Raw genomic sequence first — 20,366 nt, forward strand, 5'->3', positions numbered from 1 at the left:
TTATTATGGATCCCCATTAGTTCCTGCCAAGGCGGCAGCTACTCTTCCTGGGGTTTATTATGGATCCCCATTAGTTCCTGCCAAGGCAGCAGCTACTCTTCCTGGGGTTTATTATGGATCCCCATTAGTTCCTGCCAAGGCAGCAGCTACTCTTCCTGGGGTTTATTATGGATCCCCATTAGTTCCTGCCAAGGCAGCAGCTACTCTTCCTGGGGTTTATTATGGATCCCCATTAGTTCCTGCCAAGGCAGCAGCTACTCTTCCTGGGGTTTATTATGGATCCCCATTAGTTCCTGCCAAGGCAGCAGCTACTCTTCCTGGGGTTTATTATGGATCCCCATTAGTTCCTGCCAAGGCAGCAGCTACTCTTCCTGGGGTTTATTATGGATCCCCATTAGTTCCTGCCAAGGCAGCAGCTACTCTTCCTGGGGTTTATTATGGATCCCCATTAGTTCCTGCCAAGGCAGCAGCTACTCTTCCTGGGGTTTATTATGGATCCCCTTTAGTTCCTGCCAAGGCAGCAGCTACTCTTCCTGGGGATTATTATGGATCCCCATTAGTTCCTACCAAGGCAGCAGCTACTCTTCATGGGGTTTATTATGGATCCCCATTAGTTCCTGCCAAGGCAGCAGCTACTCTTCCTGGGGTTTATTATGGATCCCCATTAGTTCCTGCCAAGGCAGCAGCTACTCTTCCTGGGGTCCAGCAACATTAAGGCAGTTATACCATTTTAAAAACATTACGATACATTCACAGATTTCACAGCAAACTAACTGTGTGCCTTCAGGCCCCTACTCCACCACTACCACATATCTACAGTACAAAATCCATGTGTATAGTGCGTATGTTATCATGTGTGTGTATGCATGTGTCTGTGCCTATGTTTGTGTTGCTTCACAGTCCCCGCTGTTCCATAAGGTGGATTTTTATGTTTTTTAAATCTAATTTTACTGCTTGCATCAGTTACTTGATGTGGAATAGAGTTTCATGTAGTCATGGCTCAATGTAGTACTGTGCGCCTCCCATAGTCTGTTCTGGACTTGGGGACTGCGAAGAGACCTCTTGTGGGGTATTGTGGCATGTCTTGTGGGGTATGCATGGGTGTCCGAGCTGTGCGACAGAAGTTCAAACAGACAGCTCAGTGCATTCAACATGTCAATACCTCTCATAAATACAAGTAGTGATGTAGTCAATCTCTCCTCCACTTTGAGCCAGGAGAGATTGACATGCATTTTATTAATGTTAGCTCTCTTTGTACATCCAAGGGCCAGCTGTGCTGCCCTGTTCTGAGCTAATTGCAATTTTCCTAAGTCCCTTTTTGTGGCACCTGACCACACAACTGAACAGTAGTCCAGGTGTGACAAAACTAGGGCCTGTAGGACCTGCCTTGTTGATAGTGCTGTTAATATGGTAGAGCAGCGCTTAATTATGGACAGACTTCTCCCCATCTTAGCTACTGTTGTATCAATATGCTTTGACACTGACAGTTTACAATCCAGGGTTACTCCAAGCAATTTAGTCACCTCAACTTGCTCAATTTCCACATTATTTATTATAAGATTTAGTTGAGGTTTAGGGTTTAGTGAATGATTTGACCCAAATACAATTATTTTAGTTTTACAAATATTTAGGACTAACTTATTCCTTGCCACCCACTCTGAAACTAACTGCAGCTCTTTGTTAAGTGTTGTAGTCATTTCTGTCGCTGTAGTAGCTGACGTGTATAGTGTTGAGTCATCCGCATACATAGACACACTGGCTTTACTCAAAGCCAGTGGTATGTCGTTAGTACATTGGAAAAAGTAAGGGGCCTAGACAGCTGCCCTGGGGAATTCCTGATTCTACCTGGATTATGTTGGAGAGGCTTCCATTAAAGAACACCCTCTGTGTTCTGTTAGACAGATACGTTTTTTGTGTAAGTGCTGTGCTTGTTGAATGTCCTTCCCTATAAGCATGGTGAAAGTCTGTTGTCAATTTGTTTACTGTAAAATAGCATTCTATATGGTCAAACAATTTTTTCCAAAAATGTACTAAGGGTTGGTAACATGCTGATTGGTCGGCTATTTGAGCCAGTAAAAGGGGCTTTTGTATTCTTAGGTAGCGGAATGATGCTTCCCTCCAAGCCTGGGGGCACAGACATTTTAGTAGGCTTAAATTGAAAATATGGCAAATAGGAGTGGAAACATCGTCCGATATTATCCTCAGGAATTTTCCATCCAAGTTGTCAGACCCCGGTGGCTTGTCATTGTTGATAGACAACAAAAATGTCACCTCTTCTACACTCACTTTACGGAATTCAAAATTACAATTCTTGTCTTTCAGAATTTGGTCAGATGTACTTGGATGTGTAGTGTCAGAGTTCGTTGCTGACATGTCATGCCTAAGTTCGCTAATCTTGCCAATGAAAAAATAATTAAAGTAGTTGGCAATATCAGTGGGTTTTTGTGATGAATGAGCCATATGAATCAATTAATAATGGAGCAGTTTGCCTTTTTCTTCCAAAAATTTCATTTAAGTTGCTCCAAAGCTTTTTACTATAATTCTTTGTCATTTGTCTTTGTTTCATAGTGTAGTTTCTTCTTATTATTCAGTTTAGTCACATGATTTCTCAATTTGCAGTATGTTTGCCAATCGGTTGTACAGCCAGACTTATTTGCCTTTCCTTTTGCCTCATCCCTCTCAGCCATACAATTTTTCAATTCCTCATCAATCCACGGGGATTTAACCGTTTTTACAGTCATTGTCTTCATGGGTGCATGCATATTAGTAACTGGAGTAAGCAATTTAATACATCTGTCAAGTGCAGCGTCTGTTTGCTCATCATTACACACCACGGACCAACAAATATTCTTTACATCAACAACATAGGAATCACAAAAAAATGTATTGTATGACCTCTTATACACTATATTAGGCCCAGCCTTTGGAACTTTGGTTTTCCTAGATATGGCTACTATATTGTGATCACTACATCCGATGCATTTGGATATTGCTTTAAAGCAAATTTCTGCAGCATTAGTAAAGATGTGATCGATACATGTTGATGATTTCATTCCTGTGCTGTTTGTAACTACCCTGGTAGGTTGACTGATAACCTGAACCAGGTTGCAGGCACTGGTTACAGTTTGAAGCTTTTTCTTGAGTGGGCAACTTGATGAAAGCCAGTCAATATTTAAAATAACCCAGAAAATATACCTCTCTGTTGATATCACATACATTATCAAGCATTTCACACATATTATCCAGATACTAACTGTTAGCACTTGGTGGTCTATAGCAGCTTCCCACAAGAATGGGCATTAGGTGAGGCGGATGAACCTGTAGCCATATTACTTCAACAGTAATTAACATGAGATCCTCTCTAAGCTTTACAGGAATGTGGTTCTTAATATAAACAGCAACACCTCCACCATTGGCATTTCTGTCTTTTCTGTAAATGTTATAAACTTGTATTGCTACCACTGTATCCTCAAAGGTATTATCTAAGTGAGTTTGAGAGTCAGAATATGTATCAATGTCATCTGTTACTAGCAAGTTATTAATTTCATGAACCCTGTTTCTTAAGCTACATATGTAAACATGGGGTATTTTGAGTACTTTTCTGGGATGCTTGCTTGTTTTCATTGCTTTACTGGGAAGCTTAGCAGAAGTAGATATTCTCATGTTATTTATGTTAGTGCAGGGTGAGCTGCACACAGTGGACTTCCTACTAGGGCACACCGCCTCAGTGCTAACAGCATAAATCTGGTTCTTAGACACATGATTACTGCATACAATAGCTGTAGGATCAGCAGAGGCATACAGAGCAGTTAGAGGGACCTAAATTAGGTTACTTACATTGTGTCTTCCAACACAATGGTAGGGATTAACTGAGCTGGGCTTGGGTCATTGATAAATCATTGTCTCAACGCAGCCTTATAATGCTGTGAAAGGATACAGGAACCCAAATGATTTGGGTTGATCCCATCCTCCTTATAAAACGTAAATCGAAATTGTCAACAAATGTTACACCCATTGGAGCTGCAATAATCACATAGCCAGTTGTGATGAGAAAGAATCCTGCTAAAGCGTTCAATGCCATGTTTCAGAGAGGGCACAGGGCCAGATATGATGCCATGATTCAGAGAGGGCACAGGGCCAGATATGATGCCATGATTCAGAGAGGGCACAGGGCCAGATATGATGCCATGATTCAGAGAGGGCACAGGGCCAGATATGATGGGTCTTTTATTAGTGTCTAGCAGAGAGTCAATCAGCTATTTGAAATCCAGTTTCAACTGATCAGAGCTGCCCTTCATAATGTAATTAAAACCCACATGGACTACAATATAATCTATGTCAATGTCCTGGCGTAGTACATTCGGGAGCAGCTTAGTAATGTAATTTACTCGAGCTCCGGGATAGGACATTGTTTTTGCACCAGGAACAGTCACATTTCTTACCATGGAGCTTCCCAAAATCATGGCTGGTGAAAAGGATGAGGAAATCCGCCCATTCCCACGCTTCACAGGATGTTGCAGGCCTCCGACAGATGGAGAAGCCCGCTCGATACAGAGCAGGGACGGAAAGGTTGCCGACGTTGACGTCGAAATCTTATGGGGAAGGAGTAGGAGTAGGCACTGCGGCTGCAGACACAGGCACCCCCAGCGATGAAGGTGCAGGAAGATCAGGCTCCAGGGCGGTGAAACTATTCGTTGTTTGTATCCTCTCTCGTTGGGGCTGCTTTGCGGCAGGCCGCTGTCTTCGGCTTCCACGGCTCGTGACATGCGACCATCGTGGATTGCCTTGCTCCTCTTGCTGTGCTCCTTTGACTCCGCTGTCAGATGGGGGAGCTCCGGGGCAACACCGGCCAGTCGGATAACGACGAACGACAAGGCGGAGATGCATCCAACAATCGCGAACGCCGTCCAGCCACCGGCGTAGAAAATGTAAACATTCCACTCTGTGTTTTCCCCAGTTTCTTACGTAGGCTGGCGACCTGCGTGATCAAGGAAGCTACCTGGTGACCTGCGTGATCAAGGAAGCTACCTGGTGACCTGCGTGATCAAGGAAGCTACCTGGTGACCTGCGTGATCAAGGAAGCTACCTGGTGACCTGCGTGATCAAGGAAGCCACCTGGTGACCTGCGTGATCAAGGAAGACACCTCAAGCCTATAATCCTCGGCAAGTGAACAATTGCCACATTGGAACTCAGAGTGATCCGGTTTGTCCCAAAACAAAGCGTAATAGATGCAGCTCCTACAGCGCTGGAACCGTTCATTTATTTCTCCAGACAAAGAGGGCTCCATTGGAAAACTATTTTCATTGTCCTGGTGAAAGATGAATGCATCTCCCAGTGTCTGTTGGAAAGCAGCCTGAACAAGGTTTTCCTCTAGGATTTTGCCTTTGCTTAGCTCTATTCCATTTATTTTTATCCTACAAAAAACTCCCTTGCCGATGACAAGCATACCCCAAACATGATGCAACCACCACCATGCTTGAAAGAAGAGTGCTACTAAGTGATGTGTTGGATTTGCCCCAAACATAACACTTTGTTTTCAGGACAAAGTTAATTTCTTTGCCACATTTTCCGCAGTTTTATTTTAGTGACTTATTGCAAACCGGATGCAAGTTTTGGAATATTTGTTATTCTGTACAGGCATTCTTCTTTTCACTCTGTCATTTAGCTTAGTATTGTGGAATAACTACAATGTTGTTGAGCCATCCTCAGTTTCCTCCTATCACAGCCATTAAACTCAAACTGTTTTAAAGTCACCATTGGCCTCATGGTGAAATCACTTAGCAGTTTCCTTTGTCGTGACTAAATTTAATGTATGACTTATTTATCGAATTACCTATCTATGTTTAATTGTCACTCGATTAAATTAATCATGTAACAATTAACTCATTAGGAATTTGGGGCACCACGGAATACATTTTTTAACGAGTTACCATCTTTCGAATTAAACTCTTAGAAGATATCGATATATAGCATAAGTCACTTATTAAATGATTACCTCTTATCAGTCTCATTCTGAACGTCGCATAATCCTTCAACCTGCAAGAACCCTAACCTTATTGATGAATCAGCAATACACAAATTGGCTTAATTATTTATTTACTAACTAACTAACTAACTAATAACACAATACAAACACACACACACACACAGGTTATTGATTGAAGCAACATCCGGCATATACCGTAGTATGCTTGGTCTTCCTTTAGTTTTAAACCATTTTGTAACGTTTAGCTCACGCTTCACGTCTGCTGGTCTTGCAGAGTTTCAACCATTTTAAGCTGTGGGGCTTCCTGGTCTGAGGTGAATTTCGTCTCAAGGATTTGTATGCCCTCTGGGTAAAAGGGGCGTTCCATCATGTTTGTGCTCATCTGGGCGTGGTCACTGACTGAGAACAAATCAATATGGAAAACAATCATCTCATCTAGAATGCAAAAAAATCACATCGTTATCTTCACAAAAGTATTATTATACTTAATCATTCGTTTTATACAAAAATTAGATGCAAACCTCATAACTGGGAAGTGTAGCCCCCCAGAGATACAGTTATGTTGTTCCACCGTCTTTAATGACATCACAACATAGTAACGAATTTGACATAATTGTTCTTTAAGTCCCCACCAACCATTTCCCACATTCTTTTAAGTAGGAATATTATTTCATTATCCACTTTTGGATGTTGGAGTCTTGGCGGGAAGACTTCCTTTGTTAACAAAGGGGTCCTTTCTCCCAATACTTCATGGCAAGGAAGAGAAAGTCCGCACGGTTTTTAAGACCGGTCAAAAAACTGGCCCCCAGGAAAGGGGGTGTTCAAACCTTTGCCTAGCCGGCATGTTTGATCCACAACCCATGAGGGCAAGTCATGACACCTTCCTCTCTGGCAAATGAGTTAGGAAAAACACCTGTATCTTTGTTGTGACTGGGTGTATTGATACACCATCCAAAGTGTAATTAATAACTTCACCATGGGTGGCCAGTAATAAACTGGTCCTGAACATCTATAAAACTAAGAGCATTGTATTTGGTACAAATCGTTCCCTAAGTTCTAGACCTCAGCTGAATCTGGTAATGAATGGTGTGGCTGTTGAACAAGTTGAGGAGACTAAATTACTTGGCATTACCTTAGATTGTAAACTGTCATGGTCAAAACATATAGATTCAATGGTTGTAAAGATGGGGAGAGATCTGTCCGTAATAGACATTCTCTGCTTTTTTGACACCACACTCCACAAAGCAAGTCCTGCAGGCTCTAGTTTTGTCTTATCTTGATTATTGTCCAGTCGTGTGGTCAAGTGCTGCAAGGAAAGACCTAGTTAAGCTGCAGCTGGCCCAGAACAGAGCGGAACAGCTTGCTCTTCATTGTAATCAGAGGGCTGATATAAATACAATGCATGCCAATCTCTCTTGGTTAAGAGTTGAGGAGAGACTGTATCACTTATTTTTATAAGAAACTTAAAAATGTGTTGAAAATCCCAAATTGTTTGCATAGTCAATTTACACACAGCACTGACACACACACACCCCACCAGACATGCAACCAAGGGTCTTTTCACAGTCCCCAAATCCAGAACAAATTCAAGAAAGCATACAGTATTATATAGAGCCATTATTGCATGGAACTCCCTTCCATCTCATTTGCTCAAGTGAACAGCAAACCTTGTTTCAAAAACCCAGATAAAGCAACACCTCACGGCCCAACGCATCTCCCCTATCTGACCTAGATAGTTTGTGTGTATGTATTGATACGTAGGCTACGTGCGCCTTTTGAAACAAACAAAAAATGTTTAATGTAGTTCTGTCCTTGAGCTGTTCTTGTCTATTAATGTTCTGTATTATGTCATGTTTCATGTTTTGTGTGGACCCCAGGAATAGTAGCTGCTGCTTTTGCAACAGCTAACGATTTTTTAGTCCTGAACTTATTTAGGCTTGCCATAACAAAGGGGTTGAATACTTATTGACTCAAGACATTTCAGCTTTTCATTTTTTATTCATTTGTAAAAATGTCTTAAAACATAATTCCACTTTGACATTATGGGGTATTGTGTGTAGGTACTCTGTCCACAGTCACAGACAGCCAGGCTCTCTACTCTGTCCACAGTCACAGACAGCCAGGCTCTCTACTCTGTCCACAGTCACAGACAGCCAGGCTCTCTACTCTGTCCACAGTCACAGACAGCCAGGCTCTCTACTCTGTCCACAGTCACAGACAGCCAGGCTCTCTACTCTGTCCACAGTCACAGACAGCCAGGCTCTCTACTCTGTCCACAGTCACAGACAGCCAGGCTCTCTACTCTGTCCACAGTCACAGACAGCCAGGCTCTCTACTCTGTCCACAGTCACAGACAGCCAGGCTCTCTACTCTGTCCACAGTCACAGACAGCCAGGCTCTCTACTCTGTCCACAGTCACAGACAGCCAGGCTCTCTACTCTGTCCACAGTCACAGACAGCCAGGCTCTCTACTCTGTCCACAGTCACAGACAGCCAGGCTCTCTACTCTGTCCACAGTCACAGACAGCCAGGCTCTCTACTCTGTCCACAGTCACAGACACTCAGGCTGGAATAGACTGAACATGAGCTCAGTCTTCTTCAGAGCTGAATACCAAAAATAACTGCGCTGCCTTGCTGCAGTGGTCCGGACTGGGACCGGGAGAGAGAGACATGCCTTGCTGCAGTGGTCCGGACTGGGACCGGGAGAGAGAGACATGCCTTGCTGCAGTGGTCCGGACTGGGACCGGGAGAGAGAGACATGCCTGCTGCAGTGGTCCGGACTGGGACCGGGAGAGAGAGACATGCCTTGCTGCAGTGGTCCGGACTGGGACCGGGAGAGAGAGACATGCCTTGCTGTAGTGGTCCGGACTGGGACCGGGAGAGAGAGACAGCAGCACCTGCGTTGAAATGGATTGTGTATTTCTATCCTATCACTGGGTCACGTGACAATCTGCGTGGTGGAGGGGACAGAGATAGATGCAGGTATTCTGCTGACAGTGGCCAGGCCAGGGCCCAAGTATTGTAAGAATTCTGATTTAGGATCAGTTTTGTCTTGTAGATAATAACAAATAAGACTACATGGACAGGGGGGGACCTGATCCTGGACCAGCCATCTGAGATGCTTTATTATTACGGACCCAAGCCTGATGAGACATTATAGACCCCCGTTGGGACCCAAGCCTGATGAGACATTATAGACCCCCGTTGGGACCCAAGCCTGATGAGACATTATAGACCCCCGTTGGGACCCAAGCCTGATGAGACATTATAGACCCCCGTTGGGACCCAAGCCTGATGAGACATTATAGACCCCCGTTGGGACCCAAGCCTGATGAGACATTATAGACCCCCGTTGTGGGTTTTTGTCCTAACACTACACAGCTGATTGAAATCAAAGCTTGATCATTAGTTGATTATTTGAATCAGCTGTGTAGTGCTAGGGCAAAAACCAAAATGTGCACCCAGTGGGGGACCCCAGGACCAAGTTTGGCAAACGTGGGGAGCCCTCCAGTCAGTCTCTTACTGCCTGTGTGTGTGTGTGTGTGGCGATATTATGATAGCATGGTCTATCGACCATGGTGACGACAACGTGATGTGACAAACAACGGTTTAACCTATTTTAACTTGACTGGAGTAACGCAGTAAAGGACAGGAGGACAGCACACAGCAGAACAGTACACAGCAGGACACAGCAGGACAGTACACAGCAGGACAGCACACAGCAGGACAGTACACAGCAGGACAGCACACAGCAGGACAGTACACAGCAGGACAGTACACAGCAGGACAGCACACAGCAGGACAGCACACAGCAGGACAGTACACAGCAGGACAGCACACAGCAGGACAGCACACAGCAGGACAGTACACAGCAGGACAGTACACAGCAGAACAGTACACAGCAGGACAGCAGGACACAGCAGGACAGTACACAGCAGGACAGCACACAGCAGGACAGCACACAGCAGGACAGTACACAGCAGGACAGTACACAGCAGGACAGTACACAGCAGGACAGCACACAGCAGAACAGTACACAGCAGGACAGCACACAGCAGGACAGCACACAGCAGGACACAGCAGGACAGCACACAGCAGGACAGCACACAGCAGGACACAGCAGGACAGTACACAGCAGGACAGTACACAGCAGGACAGCAGGACAGTACACAGCAGGACAGCACACAGCAGGACAGTACACAGCAGGACAGTACACAACAGGACACAGCAGGACAGTACACAGCAGGACAGCACACAGCAGGACACAGCAGGACAGCACACAGCAGGACAACACACAGCAGGACAGAACACAGCAGGACAGAACACAGCAGGACAGTACACAGCAGGACAGCACACAGCAGGACAGTATACAGCAGGACAGGACACAGCAGGACACAGCAGGACAGTACACAGCAGGACAGCACACAGCAGGACAGCACACAGCAGGACAGCACACAGCAGGACAGCACACAGCAGGACAGTACACAGCAGGACACAGCAGGACAGGACACAGCAGGACAGTACACAGCAGGACAGCACACAGCAGGACACAGCAGGACAGGACACAGCAGGACAGTACACAGCAGGACAGCACACAGCAGGACAGTACACAGCAGGACACAGCAGGACAGGACACAGCAGGACAGCACACAGCAGGACAGCACACAGCAGGACAGCACACAGCAGGACAGCACACAGCAGGACAGCACACGACAGTACACAGCAGGACAGTATACAGCAGGACACAGCAGGACAGTACACAGCAGGACAGCACACAGCAGGACAGCACACAGCAGGACAGCACACAGCAGGACAGCACACAGCACACAGCAGGACAGCACACAGCAGGACAGCACACAGCAGGACAGTACACAGCAGGACAGCACACAGCAGAACAGCACACAGCAGGACAGCACACAGCAGGACAGCACACAGCAGGACACAGCAGGACAGTACACAGCAGGACAGCACACAGCAGGACAGCACACAGCAGGACAGCACACAGCAGGACAGCACACAGTAGGACAGTACACAGCAGGACAGCACACAGCAGGACAGCACACAGAAGGACAGTACACAGCAGGACAGTACACAGCAGGACAGTACACAGCAGGACAGTACACAGCAGGACAGCAGGACAGTACACAGCAGGACAGTACACAGCAGGACAGCACACAGCAGGACAGCACACAGCAGGACAGTACACAGCAGGACAGTACACAGTAGGACAGTACACAGCAGGACAGTACACAGCAGGACAGCACACAGCAGGACAGCAGGACAGTACACAGCAGGACAGCACACAGCAGGACAGCACACAGCAGGACAGTACACAGCAGGACAGTACACAGCAGGACAGTACACAGCAGGACACAGCAGGACAGTACACAGCAGGACAGTACACAGTAGGACAGTACACAGCAGGACAGTACACAGCAGGACAGCACACAGCAGGACAGTAGGACAGTACACAGCAGGACAGTACACAGCAGGACAGTAGGACAGTACACAGCAGGACAGTACACAGCAGGACAGTACACAGCAGGACAGCACACAGCAGGACAGCAGGACAGTACACAGCAGGACAGTACACAGCAGGACAGCACACAGCAGGACAGTACACAGCAGGACAGCACACAGCAGGACAGCACACAGCAGGACAGTACACAGCAGGACAGCAGGACAGTACACAGCAGGACAGCACACAGCAGGACAGTACACAGCAGGACAGCACACAGCAGGACAGCACACAGCAGGACAGCAGGACAGTACACAGCAGGACAGTACACAGCAGGACAGTACACAGCAGGACAGCACACAGCAGGACAGCACACAGCAGGACAGTACACAGCAGGACAGCACACAGCAGGACAGCACACAGCAGGACAGCACACAGCAGGACAGTACACAGCAGGACAGTACACAGCAGGACAGCACACAGCAGGACAGCACACAAGTGTCATTCAGATTGATTTGCCTATTCCTACATGCTATGGCCTTATTTCAATCAATATGTTGAATTAGGCTGTAACCTAAAAACATTCACATAGAAATGTGAGTTATAGATCTGTTATTCCCATTGAAAGCAAGTCTAAGAAGCATTAGAGCTGTTCTATGTGCACTATTTCTATGCTTCCCGTTCTTAAGTTTTTTTACTTTCAGTTTTGTCCACCAGCTTCAAACAGCTGAAAATACAATATTTTAGGTTATGGAAAACATATTCCACAGCGGTTCAGATGGTACAATGATTCTCTACACTACACTTGCTTGTTTTGTCATATAAACTGAAATTAGGCGAACTATTAGGATTTAAGCAACCAGGAAATGGCGGAGCGATTTCTGCATGCTGCATCTATTTTGTATCTAAAAAAAACATCACCTATATTCCCTTCTCTCTCTCCATTGGATGAGCACAGGATATGACTGGAGGAACTCTTCACGGTCGTATTATCTTTCTTCATGAATCGGCCCGTCGATTTCCATTTCAACAGGGACGAAAGCATGGTATATCACAATGTGTTATGGGTACACAATCACGATAGGCTAAAGCTTGACGTCGCCCAAACCTAGTGTGTGTGTGTGTGTGTGCTACATTTTACATTTTACATTTTAGTCATTTAGCAGACGCTCTTATCCAGAGCGACTTACAGTTAGTGAGTACATACATCATTTTTTTTATACTGGCCCCCCATGGGAATCAAACCCACAACCCTGGCATTGCAAACGCCATGCTCTACCAATTGAGCTACATCCCTGCCGGTCATTCCCTCCCCTACCCTGGACGACGCTGAGCCAATTGTGCGCCGCCCCATGGGTCTCCCAGTCGCGGCCGGCTACGACAGAGCCTGGATTCGAACCAGGATCTCTAGTGGCACAGCTAGCACTGCATCGCCTTAGACCACTGCGCCACTCGGGAGACCCATGCTAGTCAACCATTCAGCTAGACCTATATGTTATGACCTGCAGTTCAACCATTGATTGGCCCAGCTATTATCTCTACCGATTTATCAGAGTGGAGTGAGTGAGTCTACTTCTGTTGCAGACAAATCAGTCAGCTGAAAAGGACAAGTCATTTCTGACTGCAATGATTGCAGAGGAAAGTGTTCCCTTCCTCTGCTGTGGAACAAACAGGAACTAGTCTTTATACTCTCCTCGAAGGAGAAATACAGAGCAGAAAAGGGACAGGACAGGAACTAGTCTTTATACTCTCCTCGAAGGAGAAATACAGAGCAGAGAGCAGGAAAGGGACAGGACAGGAACTAGTCTTTATACTCTCCTCGAAGGAGAAATACAGAGCAGAGAGCAGGAAAGGGACAGGACAGAGGGTGAAAGAGAGGGAAAGAGACTTAACTGTATCATTACATTTACATTTTAGTCATTTAGCAGACGCTCTTATCCAGAGCGACTTACAGTTAGTGAGTGCATACATTATATATATATATATATTTATTTTTTTTCCCCATACTGGCCCCCCCCCATGGGAATCGAACCCACAACCCTGGCGTTGCAAACGCCATGCTCTACCAACATCCCCTGCCGGCCATTCCCTCCCCTACCCTGGACGACGCTGGGCCAATTGTGCGCCGCCATGGTGAGAATGACTAGAGAGAACAGTCAGAGATGGTGAGAGATGAGTAACTGACAATTGACAACAAGTAGTGAAAAATGTATCTAGTCACTTGATTGTCTGCAACAAGAGGTAAATCACAGTCTCCATCCATAATGGCACCCTATTCCCTACATAGTGCATTACTTTAGACCAGGACCCATGGGGAATAGGGTACCATTTGGGATTGGAACATTCAGCCTCAATCATCGCAACCACTCATTTACAAGTGTATAATGCAACCTGTCCTTCCGTTTCTTGTCTGTTCAATACACATTTAGAAATAAACACAGTCCAAACCTTTTTCCTCTCTCTCACATCACAATAACAAGAGTCTGTAAGACGAACAGTCTCCAGAGATAAATCTATCTGAAGAAATAATTGAAGCACCACCACCCGTATGTCACAGTATTGACAATAACCTACATGGCAAAAACACATCCTATTAAAGTATATAAAAACAACTAAAATACACCGCTGAAGACGTCACTGACATCCACTGCAGTCCAACATGTTTGTGCCAACAGTTATACTGGTGAGGAGCAGAGCAGAGCTACTATAAGTGACAGGATTTATATAGCCGTTTTCCAGTAGCCCACAGTGCTTTACAACCTACATGACAGAAACATCCTGTAAAAGCTATAAAAGCAATGTGAAACATAGAGAATGGCAGAGTTAACCATCCTAATGGTGAGGAGCAGAGCAGTGCTACTATAAGTGATAGGATTTACAGTGGGGGAAAAAAAAGTATTTAGTCAGCCACCAATTGTGCAAGTTCTCCCACTTAAAAAGATGAGAGAGGCCTGTAATTTTCATCATAGGTACACGTCAACTATGACAGACAAAATGAGAAAAATAAATCCAGAAAATGTATTTGCAAATTATGGTGGAAAATTAAGTATTTGGTCAATAACAAAAGTTTCTCAATACTTTGTTATATACCCTTTGTTGGCAATGACACAGGTCAAACGTTTTTCACACACTGTTGCTGGTATTTTGGCCCATTCCTCCATGCAGATCTCCTCTAGAGCAGTGATGTTTTGGGGCTGTCGCTGGGCAACACGGACTTTCAACTCCCTCCAAAGATTTTCTATGGGGTTGAGATCTGGAGACTGGCTAGGCCACTCCAGGACCTTGAAATGCTTCTTACGAAGCCACTCCTTCGTTGCCCGGGCGGTGTGTTTGGGATCATTGTCATGCTGAAAGACCCAGCCACGTTTCATCTTCAATGCCCTTGCTGATGGAAGGAGGTTTTCACTCAAAATCTCACGATACATGGCCCCATTCATTCTTTCCTTTACACGGATCAGTCGTCCTGGTCCCTTTGCAGAAAAACAGCCCCAAAGCATGATGTTTCCACCCCCATGCTTCACAGTAGGTATGGTGTTCTTTGGATGCAACTCAGCATTCTTTGTCCTCCAAACACAACGAGTTGAGTTTTTACCAAAAAGTTCTATTTTGGTTTCATCTGACCATATGACATTCTCCCAATCCTCTTCTGGATCATCCAAATGCACTCTAGCAAACTTCAGATGGGCCTGGACATGTACTGGCTTAAGCAGGGGGACACGTCTGGCACTGCAGGATTTGAGTCCCTGGCGGCGTAGTGCGTTACTGATGGTAGGCTTTGTTACTTTGGTCCCAGCTCTCTGCAGGTCATTCACTAGGTCCCCCCGTGTGGTTCTGGGATTTTTGCTCACCGTTCTTGGGATAATTTTGACCCCACGGGGTGAGATCTTGCGTGGAGCCTCAGATCGAGGGAGATTATCAGTGGTCTTGTATATCTTCCATTTCCTAATAATTGCTCCCACAGTTGATTTCTTCAAACCAAGCTGCTTACCTATTGCAGATTCAGTCTTCCCAGCCTGGTGCAGGTCTACAATTTTGTTTCTGGTGTCCTTTGACAGCTCTTTGGTCTTGGCCATAGTGGAGTTTGGAGTGTGACTGTTTGAGGTTGTGGACAGGTGTCTTTTATACTGATAACAAGTTCAAACAGGTGCCATTAATACAGGTAACGAGTGTAGGACAGAGGAGCCTCTTAAATAAGAAGTTACAGGTCTGTGAGAGCCAGAAATCTTGCTTGTTTGTAGGTGACCAAATACTTATTTTCCACCATAATTTGCAAATAAATTCATTAAAAATCCTACAATGTGATTTTCTGGATTATTTTTTCTCAATTTGTCTGTCATAGTTGACGTGTACCTATGATGAAAATTACAGGCCTCATCTTTTTAAGTGGGAGAACTTGCACAATTGGTGGCTGACTAAATACTTTTTTCCCCCACTGTATATAGATGTTTTCTACAAATGTTCTCTATAGATGTTTTTGTCCTCTATAGATGTTTTTGTTCTCTATAGATGTTTTTGTTGTCTAGATGTTTTTGTCCTCTATAGATGTTTTTGTCCTCTAGATGTTTTTGTCCTCTATAGATGTTTTTGTTGTCTATATATGTTTTTGTTGTCTATAGATGTTTTTGTTGTCTATAGATGTTTTTGTCCTCTATAGATGTTTTTGTTGTCTAGATGTTTTTGTTCTCTATAGATGTTTTTGTTGTCTAGATGTTTTTGTTCTCTATAGATGTTTTTGTTGTCTATAGATGTTTTTGTTGTCTATAGATGTTTTCCAGTAGCTCAGTGCTTTACATAGTAAAGGGACATTAGGCTACTAACTGTGTCCCAAATGACACCCTATTCCCAATGGGACCAGGGTGCCATTTGGGATTGAAATGGCCCTGACCTACGTGTTGCTGATGGTAGACACGGACTGTCTGGATTCAATAGGCTCTGTTGCTGGTCAGTCCATTTCAACCTGTCTGGACTCAATAGGCTCTGTTGCTGGTCGGTCCATTTCAACCTGACTGACACACTGACTGTCTGGACTCAACAGGCTCTGTTGAGGTTACTGGACTCTGGGGGATCTGATGCCCCCCCCAGCATGCTGCTTACTAAGGGGATTTCCAACATTCCAACAGTGGAATGGGCAGCGTAGTATCAAAATTCAACCAACCAGGACCTTTCACACAAACCAGGAAGTGGACAAGCTGTGAGATTTAAAGTGTGTGATTGTCTGATGAGCTATTTTATTTACATTCTCCTGTCCAGGGCAGTCAGCCCAGTCAGCACGCTGTTCACAGACAAACTAGACTACAGGATCTCAGAGAATGGATTCATTCCACAAGTACATTCTATGTTTTATGTTCCATTAAGTTCAGTTCTGGGCCAGCGCCAGAGGAAGGACATATCAGTCCCTCTGCTACTTATTTCCATGCCACAGAGGGAGAGAGACCAGAGAGTGAGAGACCAGAGTGAGAGACCAGAGAGTGAGAGACCAGAGAGAGAGAGACCAGAGAGAGAGAGACCAGAGAGAGAGAGACCAGAGAGAGAGAGAGAGAGAGAGAGACCAGAGAGAGAGAGACCAGAGAGAGACCAGAGAGAGACCAGAGAGAGACCAGAGAGAGACCAGAGAGAGAGACCAGAGAGAGAGAGACCAGAGAGAGAGAGACCAGAGAGAGAGAGACCAGAGAGAGCGAGAGACCAGAGAGAGAGGGAGAAAGAGAGAGAGAGGGAGAAAGAGAGAGACCAGAGAGAGAGAGAGAGAGAGAGACCAGAGAGAGCGAGAGACCAGAGAGAGTGAGAAACCAGAGAGAGAGGGAGAAAGAGAGAGGGAGAAAGAGAGAGACCAGAGAGAGAGAGAGAGAGAGAGACCAGAGAGAGAGAGACCAGAACATCCAATCAATCAGAATAAACCAAATTACAACACAGTCAAAACAAAACTACATGACCTATTGGGAACACAAACACCAAGCAAAATGCAATGCTATCTGGCCCTAAATCGACAGTACACCATGGTTACTGATCAAAACCTTAGAAAAACCTTGACATATTACAGGCTCAGTGAGCACAGCCTTGCCATTGAGAAGGGTAGACACAGGAAAACCTGGCTTCCTGTAGAGGAAAGGCTGTGCAACCACTGCACCACAGCAGAACCTGAGACAGAGCTGCATTTCCTGACAAAATGATAAAGCAACTAGAGTGTAATTTCCCCAAATTTGAAACAGTTTTTCAAGGTTTCAAAGACCTCTCTGATGAGGATAGGCTACCCGTCCTGTTGGGGGAGGACACAGAGAGCTGTGGGTTGGCAGCGCTCTACATTGCTGCCTGCCATAAGATGAGGGACAGTGTCTGACAGACCAACCGACCTGCACATGTCCTCTATATTGTTATATGGTTATTTTGACAATATTGATTATTATTATTTAAATTATGTTAATATTGTAAATATCCAATATGTACATTGTTACGTCTTGCCAATAAAGCAAATTGAATTGAAAATTGAGAGAGAGAGAGAGAGAGAGAGAGAGAGAGAGAGAGAGAGAGAGAGAGAGAATGTTGAGCCCAGGAAGGAAAGCATGGACGGAATATCGGTCTGCCCCTCTGACAGACAGTGACAGGAAGGCTAGCTACTAGGGGCTGGTCACCCCCCTACAACACGGGAACAGGTCTTGCGGGTCCCGCGGGATTCTGGCTACTCAGGCACAGCGGGGGACAGACGAGCAGCTAACTGAGGAAGTTATTTATGATTTCTGCGCATAAGAATTAGCACAGGATGGGAGTGACTTTTATCGGGACAGGACAGGAAAGTTCCAGGGTTATAGAACTGTTGCAGGATCAGGACATTACGGGGGAAAGAAATTGACAGGACAAGACAATAATTCACTCCCGCGTAAACCTCTACCACGCCTACAGTAAACACACCACACTATGTCACCCTCTACAACACACCTGGGTTCAAATACTATTTGAAATATTTCAAATACTTTGAGCCTTTTTGGTATAGCCTGCCTGGGAGTGACAGGCGGGTTTGTACTTTACGGACTTAGACAGCATGAGAAAATGAGTTTTGAGCCGTCAAGGAAACAAAAAAAAGTGCTGAAAACATGTTGGTAAAAGAAGATGGAGGACAAGCTATAGGATGACGCAGGTACCGCCGACTAGGTACCGTTACCTAGCAACATCAACAAAAAGTAGTGACATAAAATAGTTCCAAATAACATGGCAATATGTTTAAAAATCCCCCCCATCACTACAGATAACCAACAATAGTCAAAATAGAGGGCTGGAGCAACCTACTACTGTTAATTACATTTTTAGTCATTTAGCAGACGCTCTTATCCAGAGTGACTTACAGTTAAGTGAGTGCATACATTTTCATACTGGCCCCCCCCGTGGGAATCGAACCCACAACCCCGGCGTTGCAAACGCCATGCTCTACCAACTGAGCTACACGGGGCCACATGAATTCAATCAGAGTACAAGCACGGGGATAATTATTTCAGCTGTGACGTATCCGATGGAGAGATAGTCTATCTAATGATTCTGTTACCTGGTGTAACATGATGTATTTTAAAAATGGTCAAATAAAATAAAAAAATCACATCAAGTTGGACTAATTTTGCAACTTCTATCATCCTTGTGTCAACCTTGGTCAGCAAGAGGATGTAGAGATATTTTACACACAAACGGATGAGCAATTTACCACAGTTAAATCATTTACCGTAGGTAGATACATTTACCACAGGTTTTACTGGAAGTTACTTTTTACGTAGTAGGTTAGGAGAACTTACGCAGCAAGACATTTCAGCTTTAAAAACAGATGCGACAACTTTATAGGCCAGGGATAGGGCAACTGGTGGCCAGCGGGGAACTCAGTCGGGGTCCGAACGTACCGTTGAGTGTTAGAATAGTAGAATACACAAGGTGCAATTACTAAACCTGGTAGTGCATCAGCAGTTTAACTCTTGTTATGTCAGTCACTCAATTAGCCCATTTCAGCTAATCATTTTTAGATTGGTAAGTTAGTCTAGCCAGCTATCTAAACGTGTAGTAATCATGGTCGAATTACCGACCGGGGGGACGGGACGGGACGGGACGGGGGGCATTGATTTTGTTAGTCACTCTCACTCAGATACCATATTAAAAATCACAAACATTTCTCTCCACCCCATGGCAACATGTGTAGAATTGCAGGACATGTACTCTAAAACATACATTTCTCTCCACTTTAATGGGGGGGGCCGCTTAAGGGGGGGGGGACACACTACATTTCGCTTAGGGCCCCCAAAAGGCTAGGGCCGGCTCTGACTGTATGTGTGTGGGTATGGATGTAGGTAGACAGACCCGCGAGCCACTGCGTCCCCTCATGATGAGTTAAGATTTTTTGTGGCCCCCCCACCCCACCCCGTCAAAAAGTTGCCCATCCCTGTTATAGGCTACAAAGTAACCAGCGGTGTTATATGTTATGTTGATAATGGACCGCGTCTTTTGTTACAATGTTGTTACAATACACAGCGTAGAAATGTACAGCGTGGAGAAACAAAGTTTACCTTCGTAGCAGAGTATGCCGATGTTGTTGTTCATTTTGTCCATGTACTGATAGTTCAACAGATCCATTTTCGTAACAAGCATTTATCGGTTTAGTAAAAAAGACCAGCTTTTTTTTTTGCTCCCAACCGAGTCGCAAGGAAAAATAACGCGACCACAGTCAGCTTGAGCGGCTAAATGCTCAGACTTCAGCTACACTTTTCTACTCGCAAATTAAACTCCTCGAATAAAAGGAAGAAGAAAAAAAACGTTTTTAAAAATAGTTCCCGACAAAACTCAGTGAGTTTTTAAATACTTGTAAAGATTATATAAAAAAGTATTTGTTCGGACAAAAAGGGCAGCGCCAGTTCCTCCTAACCTTACAGCCAGCTGTAAAGTCGTCTGCACTGACA

General features: G+C 45.0%; 1 protein-coding gene across 1 annotated transcript in view; it reads right to left on the minus strand.

The window, feature by feature from the left end:
- Window positions 1-20,136, minus strand: part of LOC311138064 (transcription cofactor vestigial-like protein 4) — a 62,247-nt gene extending 42,111 nt beyond the window's left edge. The window contains exon 1 of the mRNA XM_084172716.1: window positions 19,977-20,136. Within this exon, the coding sequence (XP_084028842.1) occupies window positions 19,977-20,058 (82 nt within the window). The 5' untranslated portion in view covers window positions 20,059-20,136. The remainder of the gene's footprint in view (window positions 1-19,976) is intronic.
- Between the last annotated feature and the right edge of the window lie 230 nt (window positions 20,137-20,366).

Source organism: Coregonus lavaretus (assembly GCF_964263955.1).
Source record: "Coregonus lavaretus genome assembly, chromosome: 12".
NCBI classification, from domain to species: domain Eukaryota; kingdom Metazoa; phylum Chordata; class Actinopteri; order Salmoniformes; family Salmonidae; genus Coregonus; species Coregonus lavaretus.